Here is a 19,708-nt window from a genome sequence, read left to right as displayed (position 1 = left end):
GCATTTTTAAATGCCTCATTACTTCCTCGCTTTCAAAGTGAGGAAGAATAATCAGAAGAGATGGATGACAGAAAAGATGGATTATTTAGGCATCATCATACAATTAAAAACCAGAAATCTATCAAACACGAGATATACCTGTATGGATACTAGTTCAGTACTAAAAGAAAAAACTGCCACCTCTAACAGCTTGATTTAGTTCTCATGATGTGAAAAAAATATTTGAATATTTATGCACGCATACATACAATGCTTTATTTAGCCATAGACCGTAGACGGCGCCCAGATGAAAACCATGGAAACATGTGGCCTCCGTCACCAGATGGCGCCATGCTTTATTTTTGATGACGTCAATTTTGTAAAAGCTAAAAGTCCGATGAGTGCAGTTGTTTCTTGCCGGGTGCGGTGGCGCGCGCCTGTAATCCAAGCTACCGGGAGGCTGAGGCTGGCGGATCGTTTGAGCTCAGGAGTTCTGAGCTGCAGCGGACTATGTCGATCGGGTGTCCGCACTAAGTTCGGTATCGATATGGTGCTCCTGGGGGAGCCCGGGACCACCAGGTCGTCTAAGGAGGGGTGCACCGGCCCAGGTCGGAAACGGAGCAGGTCAAAGCCCCCATGCCGCTCAGTAGTGGGATCGCGCCTGTGAATAGACGCTGTAGCGCAGCCTGAGTAACACAGCGGGACTCAGTCTTTTTCTTGTCTTTATACTGTTCAAACAACACCTGGGACAAAACACACGGTCAAACGTCATGTTTGATCGTGATACAGCAGCTTCTTTTGTCTGTCTTTATCTGTTTGTCTCCTCTAAGTGTTTGCTGTCCGTTGGTCCTACACCGCCTCCAGCTGGAGCAGAGCAGCAGTGACACCAGTGCACACATCCAGATCCACAGCAAACTAATGGGTAATTAGCTCTTAATGTAAGGCCTGGAGTGAGTAATGACTTAAATTTGCTGTGCGCAAAGTCAATGCAACACACTGTTACACCAGTCAATGCAACACAGTAAAAATAGCTCCAGGATTGAAGGAACTTGGTTCAAATTAAAATTACATTCTACAGTTTCTATTCTACTGACATGGGTCATTTTGCATATTATGAATTCTACTTTTGATGACGTTCTACTCAATTACATTAAATATATATTTTAATGTAGGCATTATATCCAAACACAACACTGCCTCTCTTTGAGTGTGTAAATGTGTTAGTGTGGGCGGGGATGACATCAAGGTGAAGTAAAAATGAAACTTATTTTCATTAAACAATTTAACTGCTGTACACTTTAAATTGGCATATGTCATGCTTTAGAAGCATCAATCACCAGGTCATTTGACAGTAATATAATTACAGTATGACTCTTGAACATGCCGATATGACTTATTTGATCTGATTTTTTATTTGCCAGCGACCCTTTTACCACCTGTTCCTCGAGATAAGTCTGTTCGCCACGTCTTAGCGCTGATTGGTCCGAACAGTTGTCAGTCAAACGGATGCCAGTGTCATTTTAGTCCAAACGACAGCTGAGACTAGTCACTTTCCGTGTCTGAAAGTAAGTCCAGAATCATGGCGGGACGTCTTCTTCTCAGGGCTTGTACAACAACACTACGGCTGAGGAGCAGTGCTGTGGCTCGACCATTACACCGAGCCATGGCGACACAGAGAGGTATTTATTTAAATACTCATTATCCAGGAAATGAATACTTTAGAGTCTAAACTGCTGTTAGGCCCACTCACGCATTTTGACACGCAATAACGATGTGTGCTTGGAGTTACTTACTTTTATGTTGCGCGATTATATTTACTACCTAAAATGTTTTAGTAAAGTACTGAAGGTCATTTGAGTTGTAACTCGTGGAAGGGCCTTCAATGGACCCACCTCCTCTGGTTTGAAGCCAATATGCAGATAGGGAACAGGAGTAGGTTGTTGTGGCTGACGGCCACTGCCGACGTGCAGTTTCGGCTGCATCCACGTACACCGGCTGTTTCCTGCAGCCTGAAAGTAATGGGACGTTATTTCGAGGCTGACTTCGAACGTTGTCATTTACAAATGGTTTGTTTAGATTGAATCCCCTGCCACATATCTTTTACAGGAATACCAACTGATGAAGAGCAGGCCACTGGACTGGAGCGACGCGCTCTGCAGGCGCTCAAACAGGGAAAGGTAAGTAACTATACGCAGGTTTAGACAATGCGTTACCCTTTCATGTACTCATGTTCTGTAAATGCCCAATACAGGATCCCTACAGTATGCTAAAGCCCAAGACGTATGCTGGTACCAAGGAAGACCCACATATTGTGCCATGCATTGGGACCAAGAGGCTGGTGGGCTGTCTTTGTAAGTGCTGGACATTAAAACTTTAAAGTGTTTATTGAACGTGCACATTACAAACCAGGTAAGCGATAATATTACGTCCCTGCAGGCGAAGAGGACAACACTGCTATTGTGTGGTTCTGGCTTCATGAGGGAGATGCCCAGCGCTGTCCATCCTGTGGTTCTCACTATAAACTGGTTCATCATGAGCTGCCCCACTAAAAGGAAATGTGACAAATGCCTCATTGGATAACGCAGACATACACATTTGCCTTCTTCTTGCCCATATACTGCATGCATATCATTAAAGAGCCATTAAAATGTAAACCTAAACTCCATTGTGTGAATAAAAATTTGTTATCAGGCATTTAAGAAACACATCCACAGCAGAGCAAAACTGATTGAGAACTTGGCTTGAAGGGTTCACATCACCTGAAGGTTAGGCCATTGTTTAAGTTGTGGTATTACACAAAATTTATATAATTGGCCAATTTAGCTAAAAGTAACATGCTTATATATAATCAATAACATCAACCAACCAATAATCCAGAAGAAGGTACACGAATACAACTTAAGCAGGATGGTATTTTATCCCCAACATAACTAATTTATTTCTGTGCCTGTACCTTTTTGTTTGTGGACTGTTTAAGTCTTACAGCCAATGAAATCCACACAGGATCTAAAGCAAATGCTTGACACCACTCTCACACAGAAGTTAACAAAGAGTTAATTAACATTGTCATTGTTTCAACATTTAATTCACATGGGGTGGACACAATATCATTAACTCAAGTAAAATACAGTGTGACTCACTGTAGTAGCCATGCAGCAACTTCTACCACTTTGGAGCTTAAAATGTTACAAATCTAGTCTATGCCTGGCCTGGCAAGTGTATTTATGTTCTGATGTTTCTGATAAACATTACAAGCTTCAGAAAGGTAGTGTTGTTGCATTTCATTACATTTTACAAGTGTTTATTTTGTTGTATGTCATCCCTGTATTGTATATGCCAGTAGTTTGCTTAATCATACTTGTCATATCCAAACATGACTAAAAGCATATATACATGAGCAATATCAAATGAGACTCAACTTCTAATAGGGCATCAAATACTGTGACATTGGATAAAAAAAAAAAAAAAAAAAAAAGATGTAAAAATCAAAGTCAAGATTAACATGAAAGTCTAGACATTCAAGCAGCAGATGTCAGACTGAGAAGCCTGCAAAACAATTGGAAATATGGTTGCTGCCAACAGTCTAGATTAGATGTTTTGGGCATTTCTTTGTGCCATCAGGCAAGATTAAAGCCTTGATTGTGATCTATAGCCTGTAGGAGCTTCTCACGGAGGGTTTCTTTACTTGTGTACTTGGGCAAGTCCAACAAGTTGAAACAGGTGTGGGCAACAGGTAAATAATGCTCTCCACCACCAGTAGGCTGGATCACCAGTTTTAGGCTTTTCATGCCCAAGATAGGTATGCGGTCACTTCCTGTGAGGAACACTGGAGAAAGAGACGAGAAAATGCTGTTTCACCTGGAGACAAACATTTAAATTCACCTTCATGTAAGACAGTCTCTGGTTAAAAGCAAGTCACATACAGAGGCAGCACTTACAGAGAAACAGTTTTTTCTTTTCCAAAGGCAGATCATGGAACACCTCCCAAAAAAGCCTGATGGTGGGGTGGTCATTCCAGTACTCCCCTTTATATTCAGTACTCTGAGGAGTGGAAACAATAATTATTTGTACTATGCAACTATTTTCTTTAATATATTTCTTAGTATTTGAAACCAGACCTTTTCCAGCTCATTCCAGTCATAGTTAGTGTTGCCAATGACCATGGCTTGCAGTTCATTTGGCTGGAAAAGCTCCAGAACCTTTCCTCCGCACACTTTGTGGAAACCTGCATAAAAGCACTCAAACAGGGGAGCCACTGATGTGTTGAAAACGTAGTCTACATAGGCATTGACAAAGTCTTGCCTGAGGGAACAACAGAAGAAATACAGAATTAATAGAAAAGGTAAGATGCTACATTTTGCATTTCCAAAAAGATCAAAACAACACCTGGTATTTGAGAAAAAATTTACCTATTTGATTTATTGACATTGATGTCTTCGCCATTAGGTACCAATTCCAAGACCTCAGTAGCACCATAGTTTTCCTCTGTGATCTGAAATCACAGACAGTGTTTAGATTTTTCTAATATGCTACTTAATGCAGGGTCAATTGTTGTTTGACAGTCTTCTTACTGTGAAGTTCAAGCAGAAGGTTTCTTCCAAGTCATCATCTGTGTAGTCCAGTAATTGCTGCAGACTCCTGGTTTAAGAGGAGACACAGAAATATTTTAACAAACTATTTTCTTAAATCAGTAATTGTTAAACACTTTAAAAAATAATGTATAAATGTGTTCAAAACACTATGTAAAATAACTGCATTATTAAAAGATTCAATCTGCAACTGACATTCATAAACATCTTAAATGGAAACCTCAGATGACTGATCCTTGATCTGACCTTCCCACATCTGGCATTAGTTCTTTCAGGTCGTCAAGTGTTGGCTTCCTCTTCAGAAGTTTCTTGTAAAGAGCTACAGGGAAGTTGAGCTCAACTATGGTGAGATTGTATATAGCCAGACCACAGATGACCCCGATAAGGTTGAACAAATCAATGTCCTCAAAGGTCTGCAAGGAACAGTCATTAATGTTTTTCATTAATTTCAGTCATTGATTTTAATAGCACTTTGAAATTTCTCAGGTTACATTTGGGCTCTACATATACTGATTAATATTACCAACACTTCAGTGACAGAATTTAAGGGTATGAGTGTGCAGGTAAACATAGCTAGTGATATTTAAGTAGTCCTTTAAAGTGGAAGGTTTTTCTGCATGGTTTGAATAGAAAAAAGTTGTGTCATCTGGTGGACAAACATAAGCATTACAAATAGAAGGCCAGCAAATTTAATTTAAGCCTAAAGTTTAGCATTAGTTTAGATTAAGATAAATGTGGGACATTTTTTGTCGATAAGATAAAATGTGTCGGTTTTTGTGTAGCGTAGCCATTTTAGGCTAATTTAAGAAACTGAAACGACAATATCAGACTGATTTTTTTTTTAAAAATGAACATTCTCTGGCAAATTTGAGCTACATTGATTCAACACAGCCAAAATGGCTTGAGAACAAAAACCTGAATGGCACAAAATGTCCCAAGGATCTCTTAAGGGTGAAACAACATGTAGATACAACTGTGAATTATTATAGCAAGTACCTTGTTGGAAAACCAGATGAGCCTTGATTCCTCGTAGTAACGAAACATCCCATACTTAGGATCCAGCAGCTCTTTCATGATGAGGAGGAAAAACTCCTTTCTTACACCTCCTGCGTCAACCGCCTCTTCTCCCACAAAAATCACCTGCCATGGATGTCAAACATTAGCACACCTCCAGTAGCCTTTGTGTCTGAATTTAAATGCCAGCACAGATTTGTAAATACACCATCTGTATTTTAGTAGCCGAGTACATATTTAATGTACCTATTCATCTGTCCACAACTAACTTTTTTGATATATACTGTAAGCCCTAACATTTGACAAGCGAGACAACCTATGATAAACAATATTGAGACAACCCTATACAAAATTGGTAAGATATTGATTTTAGCAACTCTTACCTTGAGTGGTTTCTTGTAGTCAACATTCTTAGACTTCCTGAGGACTTCCATAGTGTCTCCAACAATATTTTCTCTCCGGACAATGAGGATGAGGCATGGGTTGACAGACTCCACTGCTGGTAGGAACATGGAGCTGAAATTTTGCATCTGTGCTTGGTCTACTGCCATCTATCAATACAACAAGGCAGTGATAAATGATGAAATATTTGGGGTGTAGCAGTTCTGAAATGCAAACCCAAACTGCGACACAAGTGTCCATAGTTTCCACTCAAACACCACCAAAACCAGTTGCAATGTAGACATCGTTAAATTTGATTAGATTTATTCAGTAAATACACACTCCAAAACGTTGTAAATTAATAAATATTACAGACTAAGTTAGTGTGCAGGAGTGTTCTTGTCGGTTGGATTCAGGTTCAGAGATTTTATCTGAATTAGCTTAAGACAAATGCTACACAGCAGGTTTACTGGCCTTGCTATGTTAGGGCGAACAAAGTGGTGCTTGAATGTCTACTTGTGTTTTTTCTGTAGAACTTTCTACACACTTTATGTGTAGAACTTTCCTGAACTTTTAAAAAGACCCTTTTGCTCACTGCATTAATCTACTATTTATAGTTACTGTTAAATCCCAAAAATCAGGAGTAGATTCTGGGGAAAGTACGCATTTGCCTTCTTCCTTAATCTGAACTGATTCTGTCGCCACTGCCTGCTCTATTACAATTTTAATATGAAAACTTTGCACTCCAGTCTGGACCCACCCTGGAGTCCACCATTTGGTGACCACTGCCCTAGATTGTAATATAAGAGTACTCCTACAAAGAGGATGCCTATCGGTTATTTTTTCTTTGATTCAAAGGAATATGTTTAAGCATCCTTCAACTGGCAGCAACATTTTTGTTAAAGACAGAATCACATAAAACACCAGCTTTGCTGTTTATTGACTAAACAGCAACTTCACTTATTTTCAGTTTTGCCTTCCATGGTTCTTGTTGGAAAAGAACATTAATATTTATTAAAAATTCCTAAACTTCAAGCTGAAAAACTACTCTGGTTGACATTTGTACTGCTGTCATATAGATGCTCATATACTGTAGCAGTTGTTAGGGGGTGGCTGTAGCTGTAGTGGTAAAGGCAGTCTACCCACAGGGTCAGTGGTTTGATCCCCGGTCCCAGCTATATGTCAAATTGTGTCTGGGTAAGACACTGGAAAAGACTGGAAAAGCCAATTCCCAGATGAAAAGATGGACAGCAGTGCCGGTCCAAGCCCTGTAGAAAGTGGGGAGGGTTGCGTCAGGAAGGGCATCCAGCGTAAAAACGGTGCCAAATCAACATGCGGACAATAATCTACTGTGGAGACCCTGAACTCACTGGATTAAACCGAAAGGACAAAAAAAAATAATAAAAAAATACCGTAGCAGTTATAGTTGTTCTTTAATGACCCCATGACAGAGGTCCCTGAGATGACATTATCTCAACTGAAAAACACATCCAAATATCATCATCTGGAGTTTTCCGACCAGAATTTTAACACAGGGAAGGTAAATAAAGAATGAATGTCACTCAAAAATGTTTTTGTTCTTTTGTCCTGTCGGCTTATCATGTGAGTTCAGGGTCACCACAGCGGATCACTGTCCGCATGTTGATTTGGTAAAGTTTTTACACCGGATGGCCTTCCTGACGCAACTTTCCCCAAATTCTACCGGGCTCGGTAGAATTTTATTCAACTGGGCTCTGCTCAGCTGGGGAGGGAATTGGGTGTTGGGGGTTCAGTGTCTTGCCCAAGGACACTTCGACATATAGCTGTAATCAAAGATCAAACCACTGACTCCGCGGTCTGCAGTCGACTGCCTATACCAACTGAGCTACAGCCACCTCCTGGGTTGCAACAGCGGATCATTATCTGCATGTTGATTTGGCACAGTTTTATACACTGGATGCCCTTCCTGATACAACCCTTCCCAATTTCTACTGGGCTTGTACCGGCACTGCACAGCTGAGGATGGGAATGGGCTGTTGGGGGTTCAGTGTATTGCCCAGAGACACTTCGACCGGGACCAGGGATTGAACCACTGACCCTGTGATCCGTGGACGACTGCCTTACCAACTGAGCAACAGCCACCCCCATCATTCATAACTATTTACTCCTCAAGAATAGAACCATAGTAAATGGTTTGATATACTGCATTTTACAAAAACAGTATTAAATCTGAAAACTAATATTCAACTAGAAATAATGATGATTCCTGTACTTGTACCCAGGTATTTTAGTGATTATAACCTTTGGGTAATGACCTGCATAAATGCACGGTGAAACTGTTTAGGTTCCCTGAGGAGAGGTGAAGTTACTAGAAAGCAAGAGTTTTCCTGAATTGGTTGCTATGGTAATTAGATGCCACCTGGCTGAAAGAAAGATTTCACACTGTATTGTTGTGAAATTACTTTGGGAATCATCTTGATCGATTGTAAACTGTTTTAACACTGTTACTTTGCACGGTGTGAAGGGTGAAATGTTACAATTACTGTGAAGCGGGGGCCTTTTTCAATGCCCAGTTGGGCTGAATGTGTTCAATTTATACCATACATTTTAAAGTTAAACTAAAACAGTTGATGTCCACTTGATAGCACTAGATTCGGCTACTTTACATGAGGTGAGAATGATGATCAAATGGAATTGAAAAAGCAACAAATGCCATGAAATATTTTAGAGTACATTACCTGCATCTGTATAACAGCATCTGTTTGAAGCAGAGTGGTCTTTGCTTGAGCATCAAATACAAAGGGATACCGGCAGAGGGTCACTACACCATCATGACCCTGAGGAGACAGTGGCATAAACAAATGGCTCATACTGATGCCTAAACATAGACTAATGTACTGCAGTGAAATGTAGTAGTGACATCAACAAACTCACCAGTGGATACATCTGTCTCTGGATCCATGTGACATAATCATTTCTGATGTCTATCAAGTCATCCAGCTCATGAATGTAAAACTTATCGTACTGGATGATGTGCCCTGCTCTCTCACTGACCTGCAGCAAGATGCACAGATGTTAACAATATGGTGAATGAATGGACTTACAACAGCTCCAATACAAACGTATAAACATTGTTTACATTTCTCACCGAGTGCAGGATCTCCAAGAGTCGGAGAGAGGTGTTCAGGAAACTGTTGAAAATAGTCTGCTCCGCTGACGGAATGCCCACCTTGTGCATCTGAAGCAAATACACCACCACTTCTTTGTACACCTCAACCAGCCGCTGGAAGACAGGCGGCTCAAACCTAGACCACCAGTTTCCTTACATACATACATACATACATACAAGACCAGCTTTTATTGAAACATCATCTGCAACATTCTTGTGAGAAATATAACAGTTGCATCAATCTAGCAAAAAGCTAAAAAAACAAAAAACAAAAACAAAAACAATGATCATCCTACCTAGAACTTTCAGTGGAGCATCTTTCAGACTGATGAGGGATTTGGCAAATGGGATAACAATAGTGACAAAATTATTCCGCTCACTGAAGAGAGGGCATTCTGGAAGAGTGAGGTAGAGTCTTAGGGCTTCAATGTCTGGAGGAGAGCTGCTGAGTCTGGGAATTAAATTCCTCTCCAGACTGGCAGCAATCTGAGGAAAACAGAGCAAAGTGTACAGGCCTGTTGGAATGATTGCAATACTCTCTCTTTCTGGTGCTTTTCCTGGCTCAGTGGAGGTTACCACAAGTTTTTGAATTGTTTGATAGTTACATTTTCAGTGTTTCAATTTCAAGTTTCTTAATTTGCTTGTGTTTTTCTATTTGCAGTATGCTGAGCCCAGGGTCATAATAATGGTTATTAATAACTATTTTAAGTAAAATAATTTTATTTTGCCGTTTCTATGCCGGGACTAATTCTGCAATAAAATACGTTGGACAAATCATGTCTCAGTGTAGGAGCCAGGGAAAGATCCCTTTGTTTTATGCCTAGGTATAAAACAAACATACAGTGCCTTGCGAAAGTATTCGGCCCCCTTGAACTTTGCGACCTTTTGCCACATTTCAGGCTTCAAACATAAAGATATAAAACTGTAATTTTTTGTGAAGAATCAACAACAAGTGGGACACAATCATGAAGTGGAACGAAATTTATTGGATATTTCAAACTTTTTTTAACAAATAAAAAACTGAAAACTTGGGTGTGCAAAATTATTCAGCCCCCTTAAGTTAATACTTTGTAGCGCCACCTTTTGCTGCGATTACAGCTGTAAGTCGCTTGGGGTATGTCTCTATCAGTTTTGCACATCGAGAGACTGAAATTTTTGCCCATTCCTCCTTGCAAAACAGCTCGAGCTCAGTGAGGTTGGATGGAGAGCATTTGTGAACAGTTTTCAGTTCTTTCCACAGATTTGCAATTGGATTCAGGTCTGGACTTTGACTTGGCCATTCTAACACCTGTATGTTTATTTGTGAACCATTCTATTGTAGATTTTGCTTTAGGTTTTGGATCATTGTCTTGTTGGAAGACAAATCTCCGTCCCAGTCTCAGGTCTTTTGCAGACTCCATCAGGTTTTCTTTCAGAATGGTCCTGTATTTGGCTCCATCCATCTTCCCATCAATTTTAACCATCTTCCCTGTCCCTGCTGAAGAAAAGCAGGCCCAAACCATGATGCTGCCACCACGTTTGACAATGGGGATGGTGTGTTCAGGGTAATGAGCTGTGTTGCTTTTACGCCAAACATAACGTTTTGCATTGTTGCCAAAAAGTTTGATTTTGGTTTCATCTGACCAGAGCACCTTCTTCCACATGTTTGGTGTGTCTTGCAGGTGGCTTGTGGCAAACTTTAAACGACACTTTTTATGGATATCTTTAAGAAATGGCTTTCTTCTTGCCACTCTTCCATAAAGGCCAGATTTGTGCAGTATACTACTGATTGTTGTCCTATGGACAGAGTCTCCCACCTCAGCTGTAGATCTCTGCAGTTCATCCAGTGATCATGGGCCTCTTTGGCTGCATCTCTGATCAGTCCTCTCCTTGTATGAGCTGAAAGTTTAGAGGGACGGCCAGGTCTTGGTAGATTTGCAGTGGTCTACTCCTTCCATTTCAATATTATCGCTTGCACAGTGCTCCTTGGGAGTTTTAAAGCTTGGGAAATCTTTTTGTATCCAAATCCGGCTTTAAACTTCTCCACAACACTATCTCGGACCTGCCTGGTGTGTTCCTTGTTCTTCATGATGCTCTCTGCGCTTTAAACGGACCTCTGAGACTATCACAGTGCAGGTGCATTTATACGGAGACTTGATTACACACAGGTGGATTCTATTTATCATCATTAGTCATTCTGGTCAACATTGGATCATTTAGAGATCCTCACTGAACTTCTGGAGAGAGTTTGCTGCACTGAAAGTAAAGGGGCTGAATAATTTTGCACGCCCAATTTTTCAGTTTTTTATTTGTTAAAAAAAGTTTGAAATATCCAATAATTTCGTTCCACTTCATGATTGTGTCCCACTTGTTGTGAATTTTCACAAAAATTTACAGTTTTATATCTTTATGTTTGAAGCCTGAAATGTGGCAAAAGGTCGCATAGTTTAAGGGGGCCGAACACTTTCGCAAGGCACTGTATATAAAGATGATTTTGAAAAAGAAACCAAATATTTTCTCTCCATAAACTGTATGGAGATGGGTTTAGAGGGTTAAGGAAAAATGCCTCCGTAAGAAAGGAAATCAGATATAGGACAACAAAGTCAAGCTAGTGGTAAATGTGCAGTTAAAGCATAATACATTCATTAAGATTGTGCTGAAAAGAATTTTGAGTTACAAAATATGCTGCCACTATGAGAAAGATTTATGTAGGGAGACATCTGTTGGTTAGATTTCTAATTAAATTCAAGTTCAAACTTCTGTGTAATATCATACACAACATTAAATGACACACACAGACATTTCAGGATGTTTAGTTCCATCTCCTCCATTTACAAGATCTACAAACCATTTAAAGTGCTTTTCTTTTCGCATTTTTGCCTTTATGAAGACAGAGATTCCTTGCTGTATATAAACATGGGATGTTGTGGTCATGGTCCCATATGCTGTAAACATTTGGCTTCTGGGGGGCTCCTATTAATACAGTGCTATTAAATAAGGTTCCAATAAAATGGGAGTGAAATAGCCAAGCATTATGTAAGATGTGGTGCAACAACAACAGTATTTATTTTGAACACTGACCTGCTGAGCAATCTCAGGGTGATCTTGTTGGATCAATCTGTGCAACAGGATTCGAGTCAAGTTCATATTCACCCCTGAACAATTTCTGCTGGTACTATAGTGATCTGGATTACTGTGTGAAGAAAAAAAACACAATATGAGACCATACAAAGAGGTACTTCAATTAATAAAGCCACCAATTAAATAATACCCTTGTATATAAGAGAATTCTGACTACAACAAACACATCTTACTATAACAGAAATCAAAACGCAACACTGCCACTTATACACTTCCAACTATAAAGTTCAATTAAAACCTATGACAGCCTCTTTGAGCACTACACGTTGGAAGCTCTACCAAAACCTGATGTTAGTGCTATTGTTCCAGATAATGTCATACTGTACACATTTGTCTAAAAGTGGTAAATCAGTGTGGCTCTGGTAAATAAGCTTGGCAGCCACCATCTCTCAAGAAAGACAATGCACAATTGGGATAAATGATTATCTGTAATATTGTATTAGAGACAAATCAAGTTAACAAAACAACTTTTAAATAACAACAACTCAAAAATTATAAATGATAAAAAATAAAATTATTAAACAAAATTTGAAAATCTAATTTACCTCATTGACAGAAACGATCCATTGAGGCAGCTTGGTGAGGAGAACACGAGATCAATCTCACTAAGAGAATCATAAAAGGCAAGAAATTAGTGCGACTGCTTTTCACAAGCAACCTGCACTGTTGTAGAAGTTTTTCCCAACTATAAAAATGATACAATGAAGTTAAACTAGAAATAACATTAATCACATGTAGTCACTCAAAGTTTGTGTTAGGGGACATTTACTTGGAGATTTCTAGCAGGAGTCTTCCTGGTGAATGGTTCAACCATTTTTGTACAAGTTCCTCACTCAAAGTGCAGATCTTTCTGTGGGAATCATGCATCTTTACGTCATCAATCTTCTTGGGGTCCTATAAAAAAATATAGATAATGTATGTCAATATAAAAAGCACCTCTAAGTTACCTCTAGGAGTGAGGCCTATAAAGTAAGAGGTACTTTGTTTCTCAGAACTTACGTTGTTAGTGCAATAGTGGGCAAAACTCTGATCTCCTCCAGCATAGATCCTCTTTACATAACAGCCCTCCATGTCTGGGATGTCACGCAATTAAAATATTTTTATTTATTTTTAACATTTTTTCCCCACACCAGAAATCAATTGATGCAGCTGTATTTACTGAACCTCACCTGTATCTGTTGAAGTGTCAGAGGCAATCCAGAGGCCCTTAACAGAGGCCGGGCTTTTTCTGTTGGAAGTGGAGCGTGTACCAAGCTGCCCGTTACCTCCAAGCCCAAATGAGTCCATCTTTCCAGAGGAAGGTGTGAAAGCTAACGTGTGCTGCCTTAAAATCACATAGCAAATTGACAAATATTACACACACTGACGTTTCATGTATATATTGATGCCAATACATGTTTCTGACAAAATGTGTAAAAATGCACAATAAACTTTACCTTCCACATGCAATTTGTGTGACTACATTTCCCATGAGTTCAAAAACTTTCCTTGGGTTGATTTCATGGTTTGTAGAGTTATGGCCCAATTGTCCGTATCCTCCTGCTCCAAATGTAAATACACCTCCTTCCTGTAAAATCAGCAGGAGTTATTTAATATCCTTAAGCTTTCAAATTACCAGCATATCCGCCATTTTCTCCAGCAATATTTACCACTTTATTTCTGAGATAAGGGGTCATATGTAACACAAGTCTAAGGTGAATATTAACTATATGATTAACTATAACCATGCAGTTTACTTACAAGGTTTTGTTATTTTGATTAAATTCCAAGACTTGGCTTGAATTTGAAAAGGTTTACTTAAAGGGCGACTTCACCAATTTTCAACTTGCTTTCTATGTTTTTAGGCAGTAAATATCCATAAATGCTTTTAAACTTCCCCGTGACTTCCCTGTATTAAAATATTTCTCTGCTTCTAGCTGAAAAAACCTAATGATAACATTTTTCAGCTAGGCATTTTTCAGCTAGAAGAAGAGAGGTATTTTGATATAGGGAAGTCAATGGGAAGTTTATTGGCATTTATGTACATGTACTACTCAAACTAGAACCAAAAGAAGAAAGTTTACAAACAGTGAAGGCGCCTTTTACATACAGAAACAACTTTGTCGGAGGTATAGCCTGTTGTCCCACCAGCTAAAAATGAGTGAGTAAGTAAATTGATTTTTTTAAACACTCCCTGTTCAACTATCCCAGTCTGGTGCAACACTAACACAATCACAAAGTCAACAATTACACCATGTGGCTACACCTCAATTTGACATAATCCTAACTTTCAATTGTATAAAACCCCTATCCACTTTCCATTATGGCAGCACAAACAATCTCTCGCTTTTACCACCTATTTCAGACTATTGACTTATATTATATTATTATATTATATTGTTCTATTTAATACACTAACAGTACATCCAGCAGTATGGAGGAACTTTATATAGCCAAAAACCCACTGCAGACATCTAAATTAGCTTACAAAACAATGAAATCTACAAGCTTAAAGTAAACAAACTTGATTATTGGAGATGCACAATATTTTGTTTATCATCGTCATCATGACGTGAGCATGTACAATAGTTACATTGCAGGACATGCAATGTTTCTGTTGGAAAACTTGCATGGGTTTCTTTTTCCATGACTAATGGAAGTCAGATTTCAGGAGTGCTTAATTTTTGAATATTACAACCTTACTTTAGAAGAACGATATCCTGTTTAACACAGAGCAAGTATAAATTCACCAACCCCTTGTGCTGTGTGAAAATTCAAACAAACACATACACAATTAGTTTGCAAATGCTAGCAGCCAAGGCTAACAGACTCTAAGGACCACACAGACCATTATGATAAAGCGGAGAATGGCTTAAGAGGACAGATATATGATAATCAAAAAAGAGTGGCATGTAAAATAAAAGATCACAGAGCAAGTGAACGGTTATGAGCAATCATTAACTTTACACAGCTTTTCACAGTTCAGTTTCTCACCATTTTTGTTTATAGTTTTATTTGCCTGAAAGTTACTCTACAGCTCCTTAACATGCAAATTTAAATACTGTTGGATTTCTAAAACAGTGGTGTTACATATTTAAGAATGATTACAGCGAGGGGACAGAAATGGGGAAAAAGACAATTCAATAAAAACATGGAGTGCATTTGTAGCACTAAATTACAAATTCACCCAATCACTCAAGAATGATAATTTTTAAATAGCGCTATTTATTGTTACTGGTGAAGATTTCTGTATTTTTTTCCATATCCTGATAGATATTGCATCGGGAAAATAGTGTTTCAGTAGCAATAGTTTTGTTGTTAGTTATCATCATTATAAATATTACTGTTTGTTATTAATTAATCAATATAATAGCTTACATACATACATACATAGTGTTATTCCAAACACCAATAAATTCTTTGAGTGTTAACCCCCCAAAACTAGGCTTCTTGTGGTTTGGGAGGTGTTTTCGAAGAGATCAAGCACTAGTTCTGTTCCTACCCACTAGGATTGGGAACTACTCAGAGCTAGAGGATATCAGTTAAAACCAACCAAAAACAATGTGACAAGTAGACTTTACCCGGTGGGCTGCCCTGGAGCTCCCTGATGGAGCCCAAACACACTGCCAGCACCCTCTGTGCCTATATTAATTATTATCATTGTTGTTGCTATTATTATCCTAATTTATTTTGCTATTAGCATCTGTACTGTTTTCTGGTTTAATAAAAATGTATGACATTTTTACTTCACCAAGTAATAACACTCAATCTAGCAAGGCATTTGCACATTTTTTGTTTTCCTATTGTTTGTTTTGGTAAACAAACAGTCTTAGTATATCACTATTTTTGCTTTAAATTGTATTTGTCCTCTTCACTTGAGTGGTCACTGCTTTACTCCTTGCATTGACAGATTACTCAATCTAAAAACTCCCACTCTACTCTATCTTCGGTGTGTGATCTTCTTTGCATGGACTTATAATGTCAAAACAAATGTTGTTAGGGTGGTGTGATTAATCTTAGTTAAAAATATTTTAGCACAACCTGAAAAGTTGAATTTGAAAGATCCCTAAAGAGTGAACTGATCAGCTTTATTTAGTGGATCTCAGTTATACAGCCCAACAAACAGAATTATGTAAATCAAGAATTCAAGACTACAGATTGAAATCAAGGTCATTCACACATAACACTGCACATTTAACAAATGACTTCTATAACTTAACTTAGTCAGTGCTGCTGTGTGATCTTCTCCACAGGAGATGTAAATCACTCTCTGTGATCTAAGAGACTTCAGCAGGGTTGGGAAATACCGATCTGAAAAAGACCTTCTGACAATCAGTCATTAGATTTTAAAGCTTGCCTACTCACAAGTACAGTAGTTTAATGATTTGTCCACGAACCACTGGTGTCATTGAGACCCAGTTGACCAAACTTGTTGCGTCCCCAACCAAACACTGCTCCTGAGAGAGTGAGGGCAAAGCTGTGAGCACCACCGGCTGATATCTGAGCAAAAGGAATGCCGTGAAGAGATTGTACAATCTGGGGTGTAGCAATGCTCTGTCCATTTGTTCCTAAACCTAGTTGTCCATATCGATTTTGGCCCCAAGAGAAGACTTGGCCTCCTAAGAAAAAAGAAAGAAAAAAAAAAAGCTAAAACATTGAATGTCTTATTATGTGAGTTACATATATTTTTTAATGAAGTTGAATGAATAAATGTGCATTTTGCAAGCTTACTGCAAATCATCCTCACCTCTTGAAAGCGCATGGGAGTGCCAATATCCACAGGTTACCTGAGCGATTTGTACATCTGACAAACTTTTTATGTTTCTGGTTATTAAAAGGAGAATTAATAATAGAGAAAATAAATAAAAACCATGATCATCAAATAAAGTGTCTGGCAAAGCAATAAAGATGTTGAATTTACCTAGGCACACGGATGCATTCCTCAAAGTTATTTAGGCCTAGCTGCCCATCTGATCCCAGACCCCATGAAAAAACCTGCCCTTTGTCATTCAGTGATAGAGTATGGGACTCTCCACATGACACTGCCACTATGATCTGTGCATCCAGGGCCACAACCTGTTCTAAGAGAAGTCAGAGACACCTGGTTTATGTGAATTATTATTATCAAACTGATTTATTAAAAAAAAGAAAAAAAGCACCAACCTGGTTTCTTTCTGGACTTCTCATGTCCAAGCTGCCCTAGGTCATTGCAACCACAGGTGTAAACTGTCCCATCCTCCAGCAGGAACGCTGTGTGTTTGCGGCCACACCCGACATCACAGACTTGCTTCCCGTGAAAGAATTCACATTTTCGTGGCTCGACAACAATCTCCTCATCAATCCCACCCAAGCCCAGCTGTCCATAAGAAGCATTTCCCCAGCACAGCATTCTAAGTTAGCTCTCCCCTTCCACACGCCAGCCGGATCTTCGTCTCTGTGAATACGAAAGCGACACCTCGGCTAAAAGAGCTTTGCAAAACTCATTCACATAATCGCATATTAATTAAGTTGCAAGACACACTCCAGGTATCACCACCTAGACAAAAATAACGTAAAATTATTGGCAAATTACAATTCTCGCTAACGCTACGTGCAACCGCCCCCTGCGTATGGTTAGCTTAATTAAGGGTAAAGGATTAAATGGTGTGTATATATAACCATACAATGAGCTCGTAGCTGTCCTTTAACATGTAAACAGATTAGCCAAGTAAGCTGCAGTTACACAGCAGTGTTACAGCAGTTGGGTTACGTTAGCTAAACTGATCGAACGTCACGACTTCCGATTTGGGTGTCTTGTATTCCAAAATAAAACGCAAATATCCATGTTTGTTAACTAGGTATTGCATGACTTACCTTTGTGTTGAACCCACACTGGTGCAAAGCATTATTTTACCAGAATACCTAGTTGCGTTCCTTAAAATATCTATATAGATGTTTCACATTTTGACAACGGAAGTATTATTTTTGTTCTGGCTGAAGAACGGCAGAGAAATACTCCCTTCGTTGCCATGTATTTTGATGGCCGTTTAACATCATAACAAACGAGGAAGATTACACACCACATACGCAACCTGATAAAGTTAGCCAATTTGGCTAAAGTAAACGCTAAAGTATTGCTACTGGGAATAACATTCAAGACAACACTTGTAGTTACACACGTGGTGACATTTGATACAGTAGCTAACCGCTAACCCATAAGTTATCTTCTCTCTAACAGCGCTGATATGATGACAACCTCACATTAGCCAAAAAATAATGTAATCATCTGAAATAAAGACTTAAATCAGGTGACAGCATAAATTAGCGAAGTTGCCGCAACGCAATGCGGGGGTATTTATGTAACGTTACATTCAGAAAAAGTAGAACGCATAAGTTACGACCAGGTTACCGTTAGCTAGAGCGGCAACAGTAAGTCCAAACCAAATAGCAGCTCTTACCAAACACGCTAAATCAAACAATGTTGTTGTTTTCCAGGGTTTTGCTCGCTTTCTGGTCTGGCTGTCACAAACTCCCAGAACAGCCCATTTTCACTATTTATCACCAAAGAGCACCCTCCACATAGTTGTAAAAATCTTCCCCTAATGCCCCTATTCCAGAGACCTGTCAACAACGGCTGCACGTTATAGCTGAAGAAATCCGTCAAGGCACATATGCTACAATCTGGTTGTCCGGTTTATTTTTTTCGCAATAAAACTTTTGCTAGAGGGTCATTGCGGCAAGACCTAAAGGAAATGCTAATATGCATTAAATGTTCAATGTTTAGTGAAAATATACTTAGGTTTATCTGAATCCCCTATTTAAAAATGCAGTGCTAACTTAGTCTATCTTAAACATGAGTGAGATTACCTTTATTTTGATGGGAATTGTATTTAACCGGAAATGTTAAATACATGGAGGCGAAGAAATGTCGAGAAGATCTAAATTGTTCTAGACGGGGCCCTGTCTGCAGTTTCGCGTATACCTAAAAAGGATCACACATGGCCCAAGTTGTATGTAAAAGAAAAAAAAATAGGAATACATGTGAAAATGCGAGAGAGGTAATATCAACTAATATCTAAAAATATCAAAAATTCTAACCAAGTTGGCAAAATTTATTAACTAACTCTAAAATACATGGAACATTTACGCACCACAATAAAACATATTATAAGAAAAACGAGTAATATTGTGCATAACATTTCACAATCCAGCTTTCAAAATTAATAATATGCCTATTCAAAATATTTCTCTTCGATTTATGTATTGTGCTGGAAGTATCTAGAACTTGTCTAGGGGACTTGTGAAAACATGTAGACACTTTGAGCAAAGGGAAAATATTTAAACGCGGTTGTTTAAGCATCTGGCTCCCTCTGGTGTTTCAGTCGCTTACTTTCCTTCATGATAATGAGACTAAATAAACCACTTAATAGTGTGTAATTCACATTTAACGCCAGTTATATAGGTGCACACAGCAAAGGCCCCGCCATATTTACTAACAAGTCATGATTATGAATTAATG

The 19,708-nt window shown here is 38.8% G+C and overlaps 2 protein-coding genes across 2 annotated transcripts; one reads left to right on the top strand and one right to left on the bottom strand.

Annotated features, from left to right (window-relative positions):
* Positions 1-1,492: 1,492 nt before the first annotated feature.
* cox5b2 (cytochrome c oxidase subunit 5B2) lies at positions 1,493-2,639 on the top strand. Its single transcript, XM_067526536.1, has 4 exons — positions 1,493-1,658; positions 2,086-2,156; positions 2,231-2,330; positions 2,416-2,639. Exons 1-4 carry the CDS (start codon positions 1,559-1,561, stop codon positions 2,526-2,528), a joined length of 384 nt encoding a protein of 127 aa, XP_067382637.1. The 5' UTR covers positions 1,493-1,558; the 3' UTR covers positions 2,529-2,639.
* Positions 2,640-3,036: 397 nt separating this feature from the next.
* herc4 (HECT and RLD domain containing E3 ubiquitin protein ligase 4) lies at positions 3,037-18,845 on the bottom strand. The gene is made up of 25 exons (XM_067526551.1): positions 18,648-18,845; positions 17,374-17,644; positions 17,132-17,291; positions 16,958-17,034; positions 16,608-16,829; positions 16,431-16,521; position 16,150; positions 13,668-13,798; positions 13,401-13,555; positions 13,231-13,304; positions 13,001-13,125; positions 12,777-12,836; positions 12,172-12,283; positions 9,408-9,597; positions 9,091-9,263; positions 8,877-8,996; positions 8,681-8,779; positions 5,966-6,133; positions 5,565-5,708; positions 4,815-4,981; positions 4,551-4,617; positions 4,389-4,471; positions 4,098-4,281; positions 3,918-4,020; positions 3,037-3,805 (listed from the first exon to the last, which is right to left on the bottom strand). Exons 2-25 carry the CDS (start codon positions 17,597-17,599, stop codon positions 3,597-3,599), a joined length of 3,141 nt encoding a protein of 1,046 aa, XP_067382652.1. The 5' UTR covers positions 17,600-17,644; positions 18,648-18,845; the 3' UTR covers positions 3,037-3,596.
* Between the last annotated feature and the right edge of the window lie 863 nt (positions 18,846-19,708).

The sequence above is a fragment of the Channa argus genome, chromosome 1 (genome assembly GCF_033026475.1).
Source record: "Channa argus isolate prfri chromosome 1, Channa argus male v1.0, whole genome shotgun sequence".
NCBI lineage: Eukaryota > Metazoa > Chordata > Actinopteri > Anabantiformes > Channidae > Channa > Channa argus.
Note: the sequence above shows the minus strand (reverse complement) of the source record. Positions and strands in the feature narration are given on the sequence as shown.